The 21868-nt window shown below is 35.9% G+C and overlaps 1 protein-coding gene and 1 long non-coding RNA gene across 2 annotated transcripts in view; both read right to left on the reverse strand.

The window, feature by feature from the left end:
- LOC142225045 (thioester-containing protein 1 allele S3-like) overlaps positions 1–21868 on the reverse strand; it is a 108239-nt gene that overhangs the window by 25609 nt on the left and 60762 nt on the right. Inside the window, exons 10-11 of the mRNA XM_075294821.1 lie at positions 13313–14375; positions 2816–3340 (exon numbers count right to left, since the gene is read on the reverse strand). Of these exons, the coding sequence (XP_075150936.1) occupies positions 2816–3340; positions 13313–14375 (1588 nt within the window). The remainder of the gene's footprint in view (positions 1–2815; positions 3341–13312; positions 14376–21868) is intronic.
- LOC142226191 (uncharacterized) lies at positions 7510–8061 on the reverse strand. Its single transcript, XR_012719624.1, has 2 exons — positions 7840–8061; positions 7510–7772 (listed from the first exon to the last, which is right to left on the reverse strand). It is a non-coding gene; the product is annotated as an uncharacterized LOC142226191 (long non-coding RNA).

Here is a 21868-nt window from a genome sequence, read left to right on the forward strand (position 1 = left end):
GGATCTTCCGCAATATAATTATCGTCCTGCTTATTTCCTATATAGTTTTCCATGTGTTCTTACTGTTTGTGGCGTCCTCGAAGCGTTTACCATAGTAATCGTATTTCGCCTTTTTGATTGCATCATTCACTGCTTTCCTTGCAGTGCGATATTGTTCCCTGAAAGAGGTCGACCTAAAACGTTTCCATTGTGAGTACATTGAGTCTCTATGTGCAATTAGTAATTTTATTCCATTATTAAACCTAGGTCTGGAATTACTGTCTAGTATTTTGGTCCGTATTGGGACATAAGTATCGTAGAGAAGATTTATATTATTGTAGGGGAAATTGTAAAGGGTGATACGGTCAAAATTTGGTCTAGGGAAAACGCGTGTAAATCGGTAAAATCGTTTTTTTTTTAATCAAATTAAATTTCTTTTTCAAGTTCGATTAGTATAAAATTCAGGAAAAATATTCAGTTAGGCTTTCGCTTTTCCAAATCCGAATTGCCGGGCCTCACGCTTGACACCTGCCATCAGATTTTGTACAGCCACCTTGTCCACCTTCTTCGCCGCAGAAAGCCAGTTTGCTTTGAACTGCTGCACGTCCTTAGCAGTTTTTTCTTCCTTAGGTTCCGCTTGACAATGGCCCAGTATTTCTCAATTGGGCGGAGCTCTGGCGTGTTGGGAGGGTTCTGGTCTTTGGGAACCACCTGCACGTTGTTGGCGGCGTACCACTCCATGGCCTTTTTACCGTAATGGCAAGATGCCAAATCCGGCCAAAACAGTACGGAACAACCGTGTTTCTTCAGGAAAGGCAGCAGACGTTTATTCAAACACTCTTTCACGTAAATTTCTTGGTTGACAGTCCCGGAAGCCATGAAAATGCTGCTTTTCAAGCCACAGATACAGATGACTTGCCAAACCAGATATTTCTTTGCGTACTTTGACAGTTTTATGTGCTTGAAAATATCTGCTACCTTTCCCCTTCCTTTTGCCGTATAAAACTCCTGTCCCAGAACCTGCTTGTAGTCGGCTTTGACGTAGGTTTCGTCGTCCATTCCACGCAGTCAAACTTCGTCAGCATCTTCGTGTACAGCCTCCGGGATCGCGCTTTGGCCATCGTATTTTGTTTATCATCGCGATTTGGAGTCACTACCTTCTTGTAAGTCGATAGTCCGGCTCGTTTTTTGGCTCAATGCACGGTTGTAGACGATACACCAAGCTTATTTGCGGCATCTCGGAGAGAGAGAGGTTAGGGTTTCGATTGAAACTACCGGCAACTCTCTTTGTCGTCTCATCGGCTTCCGGTTTTCGATTTCCCCACGATCCAGACTTCCTGGCTGTCGACAAACGTTCCCCAAACACTTTAATTACATTTGTAACGGTTGATTTGGCAACTTTTAGCTTTGCGTGCGAGTAGCTCGGATTTTCGCGATGCGCGAGCAAAATTTTGATACGCTGCTCTTCTTGCTTGGACGGCATTTTGACAACTGAAGAGTGAATTCCAAAATCAAAATAGGAGCAACATTCTACACACACACACACCTTCAAAATGAGGGGTTTTCAGGTTTTTTATATGAAAAATTTAAAGAAATACGTCAAGTTTATATTGACCAAATTTTGACCGTATCACCCTTTAGGGATTTTTTTTTGGGAATGTTGGGGAAAGTAGGAAACGTTTTTTGTAGGGTAAACCGAAAATTTTGCCTGGCAACACTGACCTAACCTAACCCAGAGAGAATAAAAACACAAGAGTACGAAAATTTCGCTTCTACAAAAACAAAAGAAATGTCAACCGTATAGATGTCGCACAATGCCTGCAACTTTAGTATTACCGACGTTGTGGTCGGTCGAAGCGCTGTTTTGATAAATTGTTTATAAAGACATCGGCAGTTATAATTTCAAATTGTCTACCAAAAAATGTAATGGAATGAAAACAGTTATAAAAAAGAACATTTGTTACTACAAAGTAGGTTTTAAGTCCTATTTTCTTTACGTTTCGTAAAGCCGGCAGAGAACTGAACAGGGTGACGCCGACGCAAACTGTATGATATTTGAGAGAAGCGCCGACAAAAACTGCATGATATTAGAGAAATTTTCCTCATGACTGCCACCTACTGACGCAGTTTCGCTTCACAGTTTCGTCCTCTTGTCTTTTTATTCTCTCTGCCTAACCTTGCCCAACACTGATATAAATGATTAATTCACATTTAAATGTTGGAGGGTTTCAACGATAGTCACTTGCGGGTTTTCAGCCAAATATAAACCAATCACACACCCAGGAAAAAGTGAAATGTAGGTTTACATTAGAAAATTTTAACTAAAATGTTTTAGTAATTGCAACATGATACAAAAATGCTAAAAATTTTTGTCAAATTGAAGAAAAGTTATTAAAAATAATATTTTTTTCTGTTGTTCAATAAAAAATCATATTTTGGAAGAAAAAATTAAAATTAAAAATGTTTAAAATGTCTTAACTGCTATATGAAGTTTTGGGCAGAAACAATTTAAGAGAGAAACATATGAACTCAGTTTGAGTCATTTTAGGAAAACATGAAATATTTTCCCTATTTAGTAAATTGTTTACTTCATTTGATTTTATTGCCTTTTTTGGGGGGCACTATCACGATAGAATTTCATCACGAATAACTGTATTTCTGAATGTAATAGATTGAAATGCTTTTGTAAGCTTGTAAACAATAAAATGAACTGTCACTGAAATAAATCTATCAGTGGTTTAGAAATTATAAAACCGTTAAGTTGGTTGCAATACATACCATCCACCCTGTATGTTACATTCTACATTCGAAGGGGTGTTCATAGTTTCATACTCACCTCCATAGTTTGTAAGTTGAATGACATATTCGAGGATATCACTTTTGCACCCTGATCCAGGATATCGTGGTTTCTATTTTTTGCTGTGTATCGAATACTCATGTTCACATCATGCAGGTGACTATACTTTTCGGAAAACTTTGCCAATGCTTCTAAACGGAGTACAGTATTGTGAGCGGATGCAATCCCATTCATTTGATCACATTGCTCCAGTAGCCATCTTAGAATGTCATGATCTTCTGTGAGGCTACTTTGATTTAAGGCGAGCTGTGTCATCAGCACGTAGGAAGTAATCTCAACACTCTTTTTCATGTTAGCGACTTTTCCGAGCCACCAACGTCGATACCCCATCTCGTTTTGTTGTTCCAAAATATTTGGCCAAATATCACTAAACATTGGATGTTCTGCCTTTTGTAGTATATGAGCTACCAAAGACAGATCGTAAATATTGTGAACTTTATCTATGTTTGCAGTGAGAAATTTAAGTGCGTTCTGTATGGTGGTATTGTACTTAATGGCGAATCTCTATAAATATAAAAAAATATAAAAATATTAAAAAAAAAAAAATAATAAAATAGAAGGAACTAACTACAAAGACTGTTTGATAATTTATAAAATTATTTAAAAACAAGTATATACAGAAGGGTTTGATGAGAGATATTCTCCTTAGCAGTCCACTTCAACCAGTACGCTTCCCGAAAATAAATTTAAAAATTCTACCTAAAAAGACTAGATCAGATTCTGGATTTATAACAAACATTTTTGTTTGAATTTTAGAGGAATCACAAACATCTCGTGTAGGTGTGCAAGAAAATGATGAACTAACGCCTTGATTACCCAAATTAATGATTAGAAGAAATAAAATCTGGAAATTTTGCTTTCAGTTTCAAGAAGTAACATCGGTCTATATGGAGGCCCTACCAAATGGTCTGATGAAAACTAAATCCGTAAAAATGTCAGGCAAATTTGATAACAACAACGGCTTATATAAGCCCAAGGAGTTAAATCGGGAGATCAGTCTATATGAGTGCTATGTCAAAAACATACCCTAAATTGGAGGGCGGGTTTATAAGGGGGATATATCAAAATTTCTACAGATACGGAATATATTTGGAACACCTATTTATGGTCCTAAAAACTCTAGATTTAAAATTTCAGGCAAATTGGATAAAAACTATGGTTTCTAGAAGCCCAAGAAGTAAAATCATGAGATCGGTCTATATGGGGGCATGGACCGATACTCACCATTTTTGGCACACCTCTTTATGGCCTTAAAATACCTCAAGATTTACAATTTCAGGCAAATTGGATAAAAACTACGGTTTCTATAAGCCCAAGAAATAAAATCGGGAGATCGGTCTATATTGGGGCTATACCTCAAATACCTCTGGATATCCAATTTCAGGCAAATCGGATAAAAATTAGGGTTTCTAGAAGTCCTAGACCCCAAATCGGGGGTTCGGTTCATATGGGGGCTATGTCGAAACCTTGACCGATGTATCCCATCTTCGAACTTGACCTGCCTGCAAACAAAAAACGAATCTGTAACTTTTAACGATAAATGTTATTAGTTGATACTATAGCCACGCAGTTTGATGACTTCTTGACACTGAAAGGATTAAATGGTCAGTAATATCCTATGGTTCACATAGAGAACATCAGGCTTTTAAAAAAAGTGTTACCAATTGTTCGTTTTACCAACTTCCGCATATCCAAATATTGATGAATGATATGACCAACACGTTCCTTTGATATCTTTAAGGCCTCTGCTACTCGATCTGCTTCATTTTACGGTTATTCAAAATGGATTTTTTTGATGTTTTCGTCGGTAACCACCACTTTCGGGCGTCCACTGCGTTCACCGTCCTCCGTGCTTATTTCACCACGCTTGAATTTTGCATACCAATCAATTATTGTTGATTTCCCTGGGGCAGAGTCCGGAAACTCATTATAAAGCCAAGTTTTTGTTTCCATCGTATTTTTGCCCTTCAGATAACAGTATTTTATCAAAACACGAAATTCCTTTTTTTCCATTTTTTTCACAATAACAAAAGTTGCTTCACAAAAGACGCTCTATCTCACAAACTAATTGATGTACAGACGTCAAATTTTGACACGAATCATTTGAAGGTTGGTACTATATAAAAATAATATGCATTTAATACTAGTGACGCCATCTATATGTCAGACCGAGGACTTATCAGCCAACCTGTTAAAATTTTTATTATGAATTTTTATTCATGGTAGGGTTAATTGCAAATGTTTTCAACAACACTGTATATATAAAATTGTGCTGAAAATTAAACTTAAATGTCCGAAACCAATTGAAATCGAAAAAATAAGGTTAAGGGATTGTACACTAATAGAAAAAATTACGTTCCATAGTCGTGAACGGACGGTGACAAAATGAAACGGAAACGTTCACAAAAAATCAAAACGGAATGTTCACAATTTCGTCCACGGGCGTTCACGATTTCATGAACGGCATTCGTTTTTCTTTGGCCATGAAAAGCCTTAAAATAATCGATAGACTATGTTATGGCAACTCCATCGGTGGTGCAATGTGCTAAGGCGACTGTTAACGCGTGTGGTGCAGAAAACACAGGTTCGAATCACGCTAGCGGAAATATTTTTTTTAATTTTGTTTATAAAGTCGTAACCATAACGTTTTCAGATCATGAACGCTGATTGTTGTTTTGACAACTCATGGTGTCATTTTTACGTTGTCAGATTGACCCCATCTGTTCTCAGTTTGACAACATATGTGTGTTGATTCACATTCATGAACGAATCGTTTTGAAATGAGCACGTCGTGCATGATTTTTTCTATGAGTGTACACAGTCTCACACAACTTTACATACGGTTAAAAAATTATATTTTCTTTAAATAATAAAATTTTAAAAAATATACATATATATCCTTTAGTTTTAGTAAATTAATTTCAAAAACAAAGTATTTGTTAATTTTCAAGAAGATTTTTTTGGTGTGGGTTATAACCAACAACAAGAAACAGGTTTAGTTAAGAGGTAAAAAAATTAAGGGGTATGTAAACTTGTGTGAGACTGTGTAGCTATATGAGAAGATGATGCACAGTGGTGGTGAAAAAATAATTCAACTTGGGAGAAGTGATTCTCGTATGTAATTTCCATAAGAAATTAGCATATAAGACCCAAATTGAATCATCTCACCCAGCCAGATCTTACTAGAGATTATGGAAATGTGGATTAGCCAACACTGAAACATATGTATAGTCAGGCTTGTAAGATGGGTATCTGGCATTTTCTTTCCAATTCCTTAATCTTCATGTCCAATTAGCTCGTATTTAAAATTGTAATTAAAGTCCGAGGTTGTTGTTGCAGCAGATTTGATTTTTTTCTGAATTACTTAGAATTCTATATCTCAAATACGACTAAATACATATTTTTGGGGAAAAATTAAAAATTTCAAAATAGACTTCGATTTGGGAAAAAAGATGCAACATTCTCGAAATTGATTGCAACATGAATTAACAATAACTTTGGAATGACACTATCATTTGGACGAAAATACAATGAGAAACAAGTATATACGGCCGTACAAACTGTCACCCACAATCGAATTACTTCTCTGGGTGTGGTTGGTATGAATCCCGGACTTTGACAAAACACCTAAACATTCCTCAAACGAAAGTATTTCACAAAATTTGAATAAAGTAGATTTTCTAACTTTTAGTTTAAATTGACAAATGTTAGCTTATAACTTCGAGGACGACTTTCGAGATCTTTAAAGTTTTAAGAGCTCGACATAAGGTGGACATCTTTATAAGCTAATATCTCCCCGCAAAGTCGAAAGAGGATTTTTTTTGGATAATTCAAAGAGTTCTTAAACATTTTTAAGAAATGGCAAATCAATTTCGAAAACAAAAGAAGTCTTTTACAATTTACAGAACTTTTACAATTAACAGAAAATCTACTTTTTCCAAATTTCAATGCAAATTTTTGATTAAAAGTCCATTATGGTCAGTATCAAAAGTTGATTTTGGCCAATTTCAAATTACGATTAGTCGATATGACTAACCTATCAGACAAACATAAAAATCGATTAGTCTAATTTGAGGATTACAAAAAGTCGATTAATCGAAAATTCGATTACCGACTTTGTATCCCCAGTTCCTCTGTTTACGTGCACTATGTTTGTTTATATTTCACAAACCGAAAAAATATCCTCCAATTACAAAAATAAAAGAACAAGTATATACGGCCAGGCCGAATCTTATGTACCCTCCACCATGGATTGCGTAGAAACTTCTACACACAAAAAAATTTTTTTTTTTTGATTTCAATCACGAAAGTCGCGGATTCAATAATTTTTTTTATTGAAATGTCTTCAATCACGAAAATGATATTATCAATCACCCATTTTGATTGAAAATCAACACGATTTTCAATTAAAAATTGATTTGACTTTTGTCACGGAATCAATTAATTGTGTGATTGAATCAATTAAAAACGTGATTGATCTTTAACATAAAATTGAACCACAGTTTTAATTGAATCAATTAAAATTTTAATTAATTTCGCGACAAAAATCAATCAACTATTTGATTCATTCAATTAAATAATTAATTGAAATTGGCTATAAATTTCAATCAAAAAATTTATATATTGCGCCCCCAAAATAGTATTTAGTTTTATTTGAAATAAAATAAAATATGTGTTTCTTATAAAACATATTTAATATTTCATTATTATTTTAAGAATTATGCAATAGACAAATAAATTTGGTTCTTGTCATTTGTGTTTTGTTCTAACATAACCTACACATACAATTACAATTAATAACAACTATAGGGTTAAAAATAGACTATATAAATCAATATCTTCCTTATCATAATAACCATGTCAGCATGTTCCTTCTAATATGTGGAGGCGCCTAGATATCCAATAAATCAGCAGCCTGTAAACTAAATTAGTTTTTCTGAAAGTAAACAGAATAATTCGAATTTAATTTTGTTCAATTAAAAGTTAATTTTGCTAAACATTACCTGCATAGAATATCAAGTTCAATTCTTAGTTCCAGGTTGCAGATTTATAATCTTCTTTTGCAGTTGTGTCTTTTAGCATAAAAAGGTGTATTAAGGAACTCGGTAATTTAATATTAGTAACAATTCCTTTCCAAAATTTCTATTAAAACTTGAACCAATCAAAGACAAAAATAATGGGAAAGCAATGTAATATTTGGTATTATATTGTTGATGATACTTTGCAAATTCTGGAAATAGAAAAAAAATATAAATGGAAAATACATATTTTTATTATTTTCGGATATTTTTCACATTTTTAAATTCAAAAGAAAGAAACTTTTTTACCATTACATAATTCAGCTCATTAGTTTATATATCAGATATACTGCTCTCTACTTGGGTTCAAACTGAGAAAGGTAGGAAAAACAAAAATTCAATCTAATGTCAACGCTACTTCGCAACTTCAAGACCCATACCAACAAACCCATACCGCTCTTGGTTTTAAGAAAACTAGGAGTGAAAAAAATTATAATGTTAAAAGATCAATATGGTACCCACCTTTTGATTGCAAACATATTCTTATTTTCTTATATATTTGATAAAATGATGGAGTTGATTGATTGACCAATTTCACGAAATAAAATTGCTCACTAAAAGAAATGAATAAAATATATATTATTTTAGTCCGTTTAATGTAAACAGGCTTCAATGGAAAACGGTATTCACATTTCACAATTTCTTACCTTCAATAAACGTAGATTGTTTTCCATTTTTACAATACCACAAAACACAAGCACAGGTAATTTCACATGAATTCTGCAATATATTTTTTTCAAACGTTTACCACGTGGCCATTTGTTGTTGCACACTTTATTTATTTCAACCCTTTGCTATGATTTGTTGTTGCGTTCAAAATATTTATGTACACATTTTGAATGCAGCAGACAGAATGTCGCCAATTATGTTTTTCAATTTACGCGCAAAAAAAACCCAACCGTTCGTTACGAGTTACTTCCACAGACTGATCTCTCCATCATACATTTTTTAATAAATAGCCATTCTCTTGTTCTCTTTTCGCTTTTTCCATTGCTCAAAATCATTCAATTTCAATCACAAAGGTGATTGGATCAATCACATGTGTAATTGGAAACGGAAAAATTTTCAATCACGTTTGTAATTGAAAATTATTTCCGAATTGATTAACAAATTGATTAACCCCCATTTTCATAAACCTCCGTTAGTGTTCCGTTAACTAACCAACTTTTAAACCATATTATGAATGAAGCTGTCAGCTTGCATATATATTCCATATGCTAGTTAGGAACTTAACTGACGAAAATTTTTCAGTTAAAGTTAACTGTAGAGAAGATATTTGCAATTTACTTTCTGTTAACTGGCAGTTAAAGCCTAACGGAGCTACATGAAAATGGCCGTAAATCAATTATTATTTTAATTGGAAACGTAACAAATATCAATCATTTTTATACCCTCCATCATAGGATGGGGGTATATTAACTTTGTCATTCCGTTTGTAACACATCGAAATATTGCTCTAAGACCCCATAAAGTATATATATTCCGATATATAAACCGATCCCCAGATTTGGCTTGCGGAGCCTTAAAGAGAAGAAAATTTCATCCGATCCGGCTGAAATTTGGTACATAATGTTGGTATATGGTCTCTAACAACCATGCAAAAATTGGTCCATATCGGTCCTTAATTATATACAGCCCCCATATAAACCGATCCCCAGATTTGGCTTGTGGAGCCTCTAAGAGAAGCATATTTCATCCGATCCGGCTGAAATTTGGTACATGGTGTTGGTATATGGTCTCTAACCATCATGCAAAAATTGGTCCACATCGGTCCATAATTATATATAGCCCCCATTTAAACCGATCCCCAGATTTGGCTTGCGGAGCCTCAAAGAGAAGCAAAATTCATCCGATCCGGTTCAAATTAGGCACGTGGTGTTAGTATATGGTCGCCAACAACCATACCAAAATTGGTCCAATCACACAAAAATTGGTCCATATCGGTTCATAATCATGGTTGCCACTAGAGCCAAAAATAATCTACCAAAATTTTATTTCTATAGAAAATTTTGTCAAAATTTTATTTCTAGAGAAAATTTTGTTAAAATTTTATTCGGTTCATAATAAAATTTTCATCATTGTCAAAATTTTATTTCTATAGAAAATTTTGTCAAAATTTTATTTCTATAGAAAATTTTGTTCAAATTTTATTCGGTTCATAATCATGGTTGCCACTCGAGCCAAAAATAATCTACCAAGATTTTATTTCTATAGGAAATTTTGTCAAAAGTTTATTTCTATAAAAAATTTAGTTTAAATTTTATTTCTATAGAAAGTTTTGTCAAAATTTTATTTCTATAAAAAATTTTGTTAAAATTTTATTTCTGTAGAAAATATTGTCAAAATTTTATGTCTACTTTGTCAAACTGAATTATATACGTATTGGATCGATCTTTTTTGATTTAATATATACCACGTATGGACTTACATACAATTTAGAAGATGGTGTTAGGAGGTTTTAAGATACCTTGCCATCGGCAAGCGTTACCGCAACTTAAGTAATTCGATTGTGGATGCCAGTGTTTAGATGAAGTTTCTACGCAATCCATGATGGAGGGTACATAATAGAGGTCTGCACAATTCCAGTTGTAAATGCAGAGTACACGTGTACTTGCTACATGAGTACATCTATTTGAAAGAGTCGCAAAGCTATTGGTACACATTTTGATGAACACCAAAAGCCACGAGTAACTTCTTGTTGCTACTCTGATGTCTTCACTACCAACAAACACATATTCCTCTTTCTCTCTTATTGAAGTGTACTCAGAGTGATCACGTCGAGTATGTTGCGAGAACAAAACTTCATAGAGTACTCCATGTACCAAGTGCAGTTTCAGAAATACAAAAAAACAGTTAATCTCCATAATATATGTTTTGGTTTATTATAAAGAACGGCAAACGTTAAGGTAAGTGTGTGACATACATAAATATATGAAATATGTGATATACATACATATCTATGATTAGTAATAATGGAAAGTTTTGCTTCGCACATAACTGAGAAATACTTGTGGTACCACATGAAGTAAAGAGAATCCATGTTGAACTTTTTCTCAAGTACTTACATTTTTATTGTTCCTTTTTTTCGGAACACATATTGCTTCGGATAAGTACTTGGTGGTATTTGACAAGCAAGTGTTCTCTTCACTTCACTACTTGCGCTCTGAGAGAAAGACAATGTATGTACTATATTCGACAGCGAATTGCATACATGTAGTGAAAAGTTATTCGATGCAGACCTCTAGTACATAAGCTTCGGCCTGGCCGAACTTACGGCCGTATATACTTGTTTTAATTGGTTTTTATTCGGATTTGATTAAATAATTAATTGAATCAATTAACATATTAATTGAATCCGTTTCCAAATTCAGTTAAATGTTTAATTGACAAAATTTTGGTGATAATTTTTTGTGTGTACGAAAGACTGTCATCCACAATCGAATTACTTGGGGTGTGGTAACTTAAAACTTCTTAACATCGTTTTCTAAATTAAAAGTTATGTATAGGTAAGTCTACAAATAATTACGAATCGACATGGCACGGTACGTAGAGAGCCAGAATTGAAATATGGGGGTCGCTTATATATAATATACAATTATGAACTTGATATGGACCAATTTTTGTGTGATTGGGGATCGATTTATGAGGGTTATATATAACTATATGGACCTAATTAGGCATGATTGTTAATGGTCATATAGTAGCACAATGTACCAAATGTCAACTGACTCTGATGGAATTTGCTCCTCCAAGAGGCTCCAAAACCAAATCTCGCGATCGGTTCATATGGGGGCTATGTATGATTATGGACTGATATGGACAACTTTTGGCATGGTTGTTAAATATCATATACTACCACCACGTACCAAATTTCAACCAAATTGGATGAATTTTGCTTCTCCAAAAGGCACCAAAGGTCAAATCTGGGGATCGGTTTATATGGGAGCTATATATAATTATTGACTGATATGAACCAATTCCTGCATGGTTGTTGGATACGATATACTAACATCATGTACCAAATTTCAACCGAATCGGATGAATTTTGGTCTTCCAAGGGGCTGCGGAGGTCAAATCTGGGGATAGGTTTATATTGGGCCTACACCCATAGAAAAAATCATGAACGACGTGGTCATTTCGAAACGATCCGTTCAAGAAAGTGAATCAACACACATATGTTGTCAAACTGAGAACAGATGGGGTCAATCTGACAACGTAAAAATGACACCACACGTTGTCAAAACAACAACCAGCGTTCATGATCTGAAAACGTAATGGTTACGAATTTATAAGCAAAATTAAAAAAAGATTTCCTCTACCGTGACTCGAACCTGTGTTGTCTGCACGATACGCGTTAACAATCGCCTGAGCACATTGCACCAACGGCGGAGTTGCCATAACAACGTCTAACGATTATTTTAAGACTTTTCATGGCCAAAGAAAAACGAATGCCGTTCATGAAATCGTGAACGCCCGTGGACGAAATCGTGAACATTCCGTTTTAACTTTTTGTGAACGTTTCTGTTTCATTTTGACAACGTCCGTTCACGATTGTGAAACGCAATTTTTTCTATTAGTGTATATATAATTATTGACCGATTCCGACCAATTTTTGCATGGGTGTTTGAGGCCATATATTAACACCACGTACCAAATTTCAACTGAATCAGATGAATTTTGGTTTCCAAGAGGCTCCGGAGGTCAAATTATTGACCGATGTGGACCAATTTTTGCATGGTTGTTAGAGACCAAATACTAACACCATGTACCAAATTTCAACCGGAACGGATGAAATTTGCTTCTCTTAGAGGCTTCGCATGCCAAATTTGGGGGTCCGTTTATATGGGGGCTATACGTAATAGTGGACCGATATGGCCCATTTGCAATACCATCCGACCTACATCAATAACAACTACTTGTGCCAAGTTTCAAGTCGGTACCTTGTTTCGTTCGGAAGTTAGCGTGGTTTCAACAGACGGACGGACGGACGGACGGACATGCTCAGATCGACTCGGAATTTCACCACGACCCAGAATATATATACTTTATGGGGTCTTAGAGCAATGCTTCGATGTGTTACAAACGGAATGAAAAAGTTAATATACCCCCTATCCTATGGTGGAGGGTATAATTAAATTAGGATTTTTAATAAATTCAAATATTTTTTTAAATTATGGTACACTAAATAAATAAATCACAAATATTAATTAGATCAATTAATTTTTGAATTGATTCAATTAATAGTTTAATTGACGTTGGTGATAGATACTTACAGTTTTGTGATTGAAAATTTTTATTTAAAAATAATTGGATCAATTAATTTCGTAATTGGAGACACTAAATATTTTTCTCTGTGTATTTATAATGTAATCACAAAAATAGAAGAAATTCCACTAACCTTATCCTCGAAAAATGCCAACAAAACAAACGATGTAAACCCATAGAGATTTTGTCCAGGCGGATGTGATAGCTTTCCAGTGAATAGGAAATCTCCCCTAACTCTTTGGTTAGTTGCCAAAAAATCTAGACCACGTTCAATCATATCATCTCGAATGCCTAAATATTTCTGGGCTTTGATAAAGAATCGTACGGTATGAGCGGTAAGCCAGGTACTGGCCTCAGAATCCTCATTCTGGCCGAATGTGCTATAACCACCGGAACTGTGGCAAAATGCCAACTGCTGTTGATATCCCATATCTAGAAATAGTTTAGCTTTATCCACTAAGTGCTTGGCTTTCGAATGCAAATCCATGGATATCAGATAATCCATTATTAAAATACTGGAAACAAATTTCACCATATTCTCTTCACCATTTCCTGTTGGCATTCGTATTGAATTGCGGATACTTTCTATGCTGGGCATTAAGGTGTCACCGCCAATGTACATGGCAATATATTCCGAATCTGGGACTATATCAGTGGGGATATTAAAAAATAATTTTTTATTGAAAACACCTATGGCAGAAGCATCGATATACATGATTCTATGGCCTTGATGAAGTGACCCCTCAGGTTCGACAAGCAGCTTTCGTTCAATGGCATCGGTAAAGAGATCACTTTGGCCAACAACTTTCAAAAATATCTCACCAATTTTTGTGGCAATTAAAGAAAACTCTATCGTTTCAATGCCATTGGCTGATAAGTCAATTGTTTTTTGGAACTTTTTAGGATTGTCTTTGGCTCCTATTATGATATACTCTTCGTCGTTTGGTAGCACAGTAATATCAGCAACAATACTCTCGTTATGGTTACTCACAATAGTGATTGGAACTAAGAACATTTCCCCCAATTTAACCGAATATGGAAGATCGAGATGTATGAAAAAAACTTTAGTAACCAGAATGTTAATTGGTTTATTGACGATGCCAAAGCCAGAGTCCTCGTGCAAAGAAAATGCTGTTAAACGCCATGTTGTAATTGTATCGGGTAATTGTAATGTCAGTTGTGTTTCCTCCTCAGCACTGGATGAAAGAAGTCATAATTGAATATAAATAATTTAATCAAATCTAATACAACCAGAAAAATTGTTGGTTGGAATTCGAACAGGATAATAGAAAGATAGTTGCGACACATAATTTTTAGTAGTTTGGATTAATAGTCAGTTATTTTTTTTATGAAATATGTTAGTTTGTACAAACAATAAAATATCAATGTTACCAAATGATAGTAGTTACCACCAAATATTAGTTGTTATAAATTATTTAGAAAACAATACTCCATCTGCAATGTAATTTCAAGTGATAGATCCTACGGATCTACTACCATTTGGTGTTATTTACAATATATATATATATATATATATATATATATATATTAGTTTGCAATACAACACAAATAAAGGGTGATTTTTTAGCCATTATATTTTGCTTTAAATATCTAACGCACGTTTCGTGTTTTGTTTAACTGTCAAATATCTTAAGTTTGATCTATAAATTAACTATGTGTCTTACAAGTGAACAACGCGCGATCAGTATTGACTCATTGGGTACGTAAATAAGCAGAATTCTCGATTTTGGATTGAAGATCAGCCAGAAGCATGGCAAAAAATGGATGGTGAAGATGATACCCAACGTTTTTTATTTTTTTTTGCCAAAAATGCATGACATGTGGTTTCAACAAGACGGTGTCACATTTTCGGTGAACATTTTAATTCACATTCGGGATGGGCCAATTACCCGCCTAGATTGATTTATCGTCTTTAGGCTACTTTTTGTGGGGCTGTCTTACATCCCATGTCTATACACACAAGCTCGCTTCAATTGGCCAATTGGAAGACGACATTGACGATATATTCGTGAGATGCCTGGCAAAATGTTGCAGAGTATGTCAAAGTCGAACCAAGCGGATGGAGCATTTGAGGCCCAGTCGCGGTCAACATTTGCATTAAATAACAGGTTGGCTGATAAGTCCCCGGTCTAACAAAGAAAAACACATTTCTTTGTCAAAATTCGTTTTTATTATTCAACATAGTTCCCTTCAAGAGCGATACAACGATTATAACGACCTTCCAATTTTTTGATACCATTTTGGCAGTACCCCTTCGGTTTTGCCGCAAAATAGGCCTCAGTTTAGGCGATCACCTCCTCATTGCAGCCAAATTTTTTCTCTGCGAGTATTTTTTTGAGGTCTGGGTACAAGAAAAAGTCGCTGGGGACCAGATCTGGAGAATACGGTGGGTGGGGAAGCATTTCGAAGCCCAATTCATGAATTTTTGCCATCGTTCTCAATGACTTGTGGCACGGTGCGTTGTCTTGGTGGAACAACACTTTTTTATACCCTCCATCATAGGATGGGGGTATATTAACTTTGTCATTCCGTTTGTAACACATCGAAATATTGCTCTAAGACCCCATAAAGTATATATATTCTGGGTCGTGGTGAAATTCTGAGTCGATCTCAGCATGTCCGTCCGTCCGTCCGTCTGTTGAAATCACGCTAACTTCCGAACGAAACAAGCTATCGACTTGAAACTTGGTACAAGTAGTTGTTATCGATGTAGGTCGGATGGTATTGAAAATGGGCCATATCGGTCCACTTTTACGTATAGCCCCCATATAAAGGGACCCTCAGATTTGGCTTGTGGAGCCTCTAACAGAAGCATATTTCATCCGATCCGGCTGAAATTTGGTATATGGTGTTGGTATATGGTCTCTAATAACCATGCAAAAATTGGTTCACATCGGTTCATAATTATATATAGCCCCCATATAAACCGATCCCCAGATTTGGCTTGCGGAGCCTAAAAGAGAAGCAAACTTCATCCGATCCGGCTGAAATTTGGTACATGGTGTTGGTATATGGTCTCTAACAACCGTGCAAAAATTGGTCCATATCGGTCCTTAATTATATATAGCCCCCATATAAACCGATCCCCAGATTTGGGTTGCGGAGCCTCATGAGAAACAAATTTCATCCGCTCCGCCTGAAATTTGGTACATGATATTGGTATATGGTCTCTAACAACCATGCAAAAATTGGTCCACATCGGTGCATAATTATGTATAGCCCCCATATAAACCGATCCCCAGATTTGGCTTGCGAATTCTCCAAGAGAAGCAAATTTCATCCAATCCGGTTGTAATTTGGAACATGGTGTTAGTATATGATCTTTAACAACCGTGCCAGAATTGGTCCATATCGGTCCATAATTATATATAGCCCCCATATAAAACGTTTTCCAGATTTGACCTCCGGAGCCTCTTGGAGGAGCAAAATTCATCCGATCCGGTTCAAATTAGGGACGTGGTGTTAGTATATGGTCTCTAACAACCATACCAAAATTGGTCCATATCGGTTCATAATCATGGTTGCCACTAGAGCCAAAAATAATCTACCAAAATTTCATTTCTAGAGAAAATTTTGTCAAAATTTTATTTCTGGAGAAAGTTTTGTTATAATTTTATTCGGTTCATAATAAAATTTTCATCATTGTCAAAATTTTATTTCTATAGAAAATTTTGTCAAAATTTTATTTCTATAGAAGATTTTGTTCAAATTTTATTCGGTTCATAATCATGGTTGCCACTCGAGCCAAAAATAATCTACCAAGATTTTATTTCTATAGAAAATTTTGTTAAAATTTTATTTCTGTAGAAAATGTTGTCAAAATGTTCTTTCTATAGAAAATTTTGTCAAAATTTTTATTTCTATAGAAAATTTTGTGAAAATTTTATTTCTGTAGAAAATTTTTCCAAAATTTTATGTCTACTTTGTCAAACTGAATTATATACGTATTGGATCGATCTTTTTTTACTTAATATATACCACGTAAGGACTTACATCAATTTAGAAGATGGTGTTAGGAAGTTTTAAGATACCTTGCCATCGGCAAGCGTTACCGCAACTTAAGTAATTCGATTCTGGATGGCAGTGTTTAGAAGAAGTTTCTACGCAATCCATGATGGAGGGTACATAAGCTTCGGCCTGGCCGAACTTACGGCCGTATATACTTGTTCTTCTTCATATGGGGCCGTTTTGACGCGATTTCGACCTTCAAATGCTCCAATAACGCCATATAATAGTCACTGTTGATGGTTTTTCCCTTCTCAAGATAATCGATAAAAATTAAAGGGTGATACGGTCAAAATTTGGTCAATATAAACATGACGTATTTCTTTCAATTTTGCATTTAAAAAACCTGAACACCCCTCATTTTTGTGTGTGTGTAGAATGTTGCTCCTGATTTTGGAATTCACTCTTCAGTTGTCAAAATGTCGTCCAAGCAAGAAGAGCAGCGTATCAAAATTTTGCTCGAGCATCGCGAAAATCCGAGCTACTCGCACGCAAAGCTGGCAAAATCGCTAAAAGTTGCCAAATCAACCGTTACAAATGTAACTAAAGTGTTTGGGGAACGTTTGTCGACAGCCAGGAAGTCTGGATCGGGGGGAAATCGAAAACCGGAAGCCGCTGAGACGACAAAGAGAGTTGCCGGTAGTTTCAAGCGAAACCCTAACCTCTCTCTCCGAGATGCCGCAAATAAGCTGGGTGTATCGTCTACAACCGTGCATCGAGCCAAAAAACTAGCCGGACAATCGACTTACAAGAAGGTAGTGACTCCGAATCGCGATGATAAACAAAATACGACGGCCAAAGCGCGATCCCGGAGGCTGTACACGACGATGCTGACGAAGTTTGACTGCGTGGAAATGGACGACGAAACCTACGTCAAAGCCGACTACAAGCAGCTTCCTGGACAGGAGTTTTATACGGCAAAAGGAAGGGGAAAGGTAGCAGATATTTTCAAGCACATAAAACTGTCAAAGTTCGCAAAGAAATATCTGGTTTGGCAAGCCATCTGTACCTGTGGCTTGAAAAGCAGCATTTTCATAGCTTCCGAGACTGTCAACCAAGAAATTTACGTGAAAGAGTGTTTGAATAAACGTCTGCCGCCTTCCCTGAAGAAACACGGTTGTTCCGTACTGTTTTGGCCGGATTTGGCATCTTGCCATTACGGTAAAAAGGCCATGGAATGGTACGCCGCCAACAACGTGCAGGTGGTTCCCAAGGACAAGAACTCTCCCAACACGCCAGAGCTCCGCCCAATTGAGAAATACTGGGCTATTGTCAAGCGGAACCTAAAGAAGACCAAAAAACTGCTAAGGACGAGCAGCAGTTCAAGGCAAACTGGCTTTCTGCGGCGAAGAAGGTGGACAAGGTGGCTGTACAAAATCTGATGTCAGGTGTCAAGCGGGAGGCCCGGCAATTCGGATTTGGAAAAGCGAAAGCCTAACTGAATATTTTTCCTGAATTTTATACTAATTGAACTTGAAAAAGAAATTTAATTTGATTTTTTAAATAAACGATTTCACCGATTTACACGCGTTTTCCCTTGACCAAATTTTGACCGTATCACCCTTTATTCCATGCACATCCCAAAAAACAGAGGCCATTACTTTGCCAGCGGACTTTTGAGTCTTTCCACGCTTCGGAGACGGTTCACCGGTCGCTGTCCACTCAACCGACTGTCGATTGGACTCAGGAGTGTAGTGATGGAGCCATGTTTCATCCATTGTCACATATCGATGGAAAAACTCGGGTGTATTACGAGTTAACAGCTGCAAACACCGCTCAGAATCATCAACACGTTGTTGTTTTTGGTCAAATGTGAACTCGCGCGGTACCCATTTTGTATAGAGCTTGCGCATGTCCAAATATTGATGAATGATATGACCAACACGTTCCTTTGATATCTTTAAGGCCTCTGCTATCTCGATCAACTTCATTTTACGGTCATTCAAAATCATTTTGTGGATTTTTTTGATGTTTTCGTCGGTAACCACCTCTTTCGGGCGTCCACTGCGTTTACCGTCCTCCGTGCTAATTTTACCACGCTTGAATTTTGCATACCAATCAATTATTGTTGATTTCCCTGGGGCAGAGTCCGGAAACTCAATATCCAGCCAAGTTTTTGCTTCCACCGTATTTGTTCCCTTCAGAAAACAGTATTTTATCAAAACACGAAATTCCTTTTTTTCAATTTTTTCACAATAACAAAAGTTGCTTAACAAAAGACGCTCTATCTCACAATCTAATTGACTTACAGACGTCATATTTTGACACGAATCATTTGAAGGTTGGTACTATATAAAAATAATATGCATTTAATACTAGTGACGCCATCTATGTGTCAGACCGGGGATTTATCATCCAACCTGTTAATCTTCAAACATTAGATTATAAGGACCGTACTGTCGATTCAGTATTTTTTCAGAATTTTGTGTTTTCCTATAGCTTTAGAAAAGCACCCCTTAGTTTCAATTTCGCTTGGAGACACCTTTAAATTCGCCATTCTAGATTAAATCACACTGAATTTCAACAACCAGCATGATCGCTTTAAACTGATGACATATATGCTAAATACCTCCTTTTCAACTAGTAAACGCTAACTTTTATTACATAACTAGAATTACCCTATGACAATTAATATATTAAAAATAACCCTACAACATGAATGAATAACATTTTAATTATCAAAAAAATATTCTGAGACAAATTAATTATTTACTTCGTCAATACTATTATTAAATTATTTCATTCCATACATATTTTTTTTAAATATTTCATTATTCAATTCTTTATAAGGATAAGGAACGGGTAAACCAGATTTTTAAGGCGTGCCGGATGAATTCTCGAAAATTTATATAATCTTCGCTCTTCTCTATATATCCATACATTATTATCTTTCCTCTTTTATTATCTCCCTATTTTAAAATTATGTAATCGGCCATCAATGATCCTCCGCTAATTTCCCCCCTGAACAAGGCCGCAAATGGAAAGGATGGCATCGCAATGTGGGGCCTATCATTGATATGACCTAGCAGATTCCACCTGGACCAGAATGGAGGAATGATGAGTTCTAGTATTGTGAATTTGGAGTTCGGAATGTTGAATTTGGGTTTGGTTATCAGTCGTTTTAAACCAATTCCAATAGACAGTACTAACTAAATATTTATATCAGTCGTTTGCGATTGGACTTGCGGAACTAAGACATAATCTAGATATCTTATATTTTGTTTTTAATGCATATTATTAAATTTTAACTAGATCGGATGAAATTTTCTCCGGAAGTCTAATCTGGGGATCAATTTATATGGGGACTATATATGAACCGATATGGGCTAATTTTTGCATGATAGTTAAAAGGTATATATTGATGTTATGTACGAAAATTAAACCGGATCGGATGACATTTGTAATATGATATTGGTAAGGCTAAAGGAATCGCATGAGGTTAATCGGTTTTTGCTGGGAAGATACCACATAATGGTGGCAGCAGTTAATGATAGCTGACGAGTGGTATTGCAATGGCCCAAAGTGTTTGAATGAACTTGAAATAACGGGAAACTGCCATAGTCGTATGGCTATTGAGACCATCTTCGCATCAACTTACGTAAGCGAATGAAAATCCTACACAGGAAAAAATACCCATCACAAAAGTGATGCTATATTTATCTTATGTTCATTGCAAAAATATTTCCTTAGTTTTATTCTAATATTATATTTCGAAATTTTGCACGGCCCATTGCAATATTCCATAACCAAAGTGTGACTCAAAATTTTTATGAACTAAAAATGGGTATAAATATCAATGACCGTACAAATAAGTTCAATGTAAACTAAAGCAGAAGAAAATCTTCGTGAAATTTACAACAAAATAATAAAAGTAAAACTAGTTTACACTGAAAGTGTAAATCCTTCGCCCTCGAGTGAGAGGCTTTTCCCGCTTTAGGTATGAAAACGACTTTTGTTTCCCTCCTCCGCCGGAGTAATTCCATCAGGTCCGGGTGATTTGAATGGTCCAAAGCTATTTAGCGCCCATCTTATTCTAGTTTCCGATACAATTTCCTCGACAGGAAACGACCGCTGAGCAACTGTGGCACCGCCAGTACATGGTTCAACCGTCTGATTTCCAGGAAAATGTGTGTCCAATAGTACCTCCAGCGTCTCCTCACTGGACGTTGTCCAATTGCCCTCCGATGTTTTAATGAAACCTGGGTGGGAGTTGGTGGATGTTCGAACCTTCCGTAGTCTGGAAGCCTCGGACGTATTCTCAATACTGCTGCAGTAATCATTCCAAGAGTTATGCTGAGCCTTTCTCAGTTCTCGCTTGTATCCTCTCAGATTCTTCTTGTAAGCGTTCCAGTCCACAGGGGCTCTGGTGGAGTTTGCTTTGTTAAAGAGCTTCTTGCAGGATTTCCTCATATTACTTAATTCCGTAGACCACCAAGGTGGTCGATTTTTCCCCCTTGGCTTCCCTCTAGGGCATGCAGCTTTCAGTGAGATGTTGAAGGCCTTAGTAATCCGCTCCACTGCGTGTTCGATATCTTGCACATTTTGTCTCTATTATTTCCGGTATCATCATATTGAACGATTCCCAATACCTATTCCAGTCAGCTTTCCTAACATTTGGCGGAAATATGGTCTTGGTGATATGGACATCAAATTTGAAACTGAT

The sequence above is a fragment of the Haematobia irritans genome, chromosome 2 (genome assembly GCF_050003625.1).
Source record: "Haematobia irritans isolate KBUSLIRL chromosome 2, ASM5000362v1, whole genome shotgun sequence".
Classification (NCBI taxonomy): Eukaryota; Metazoa; Arthropoda; class Insecta; order Diptera; family Muscidae; genus Haematobia; species Haematobia irritans.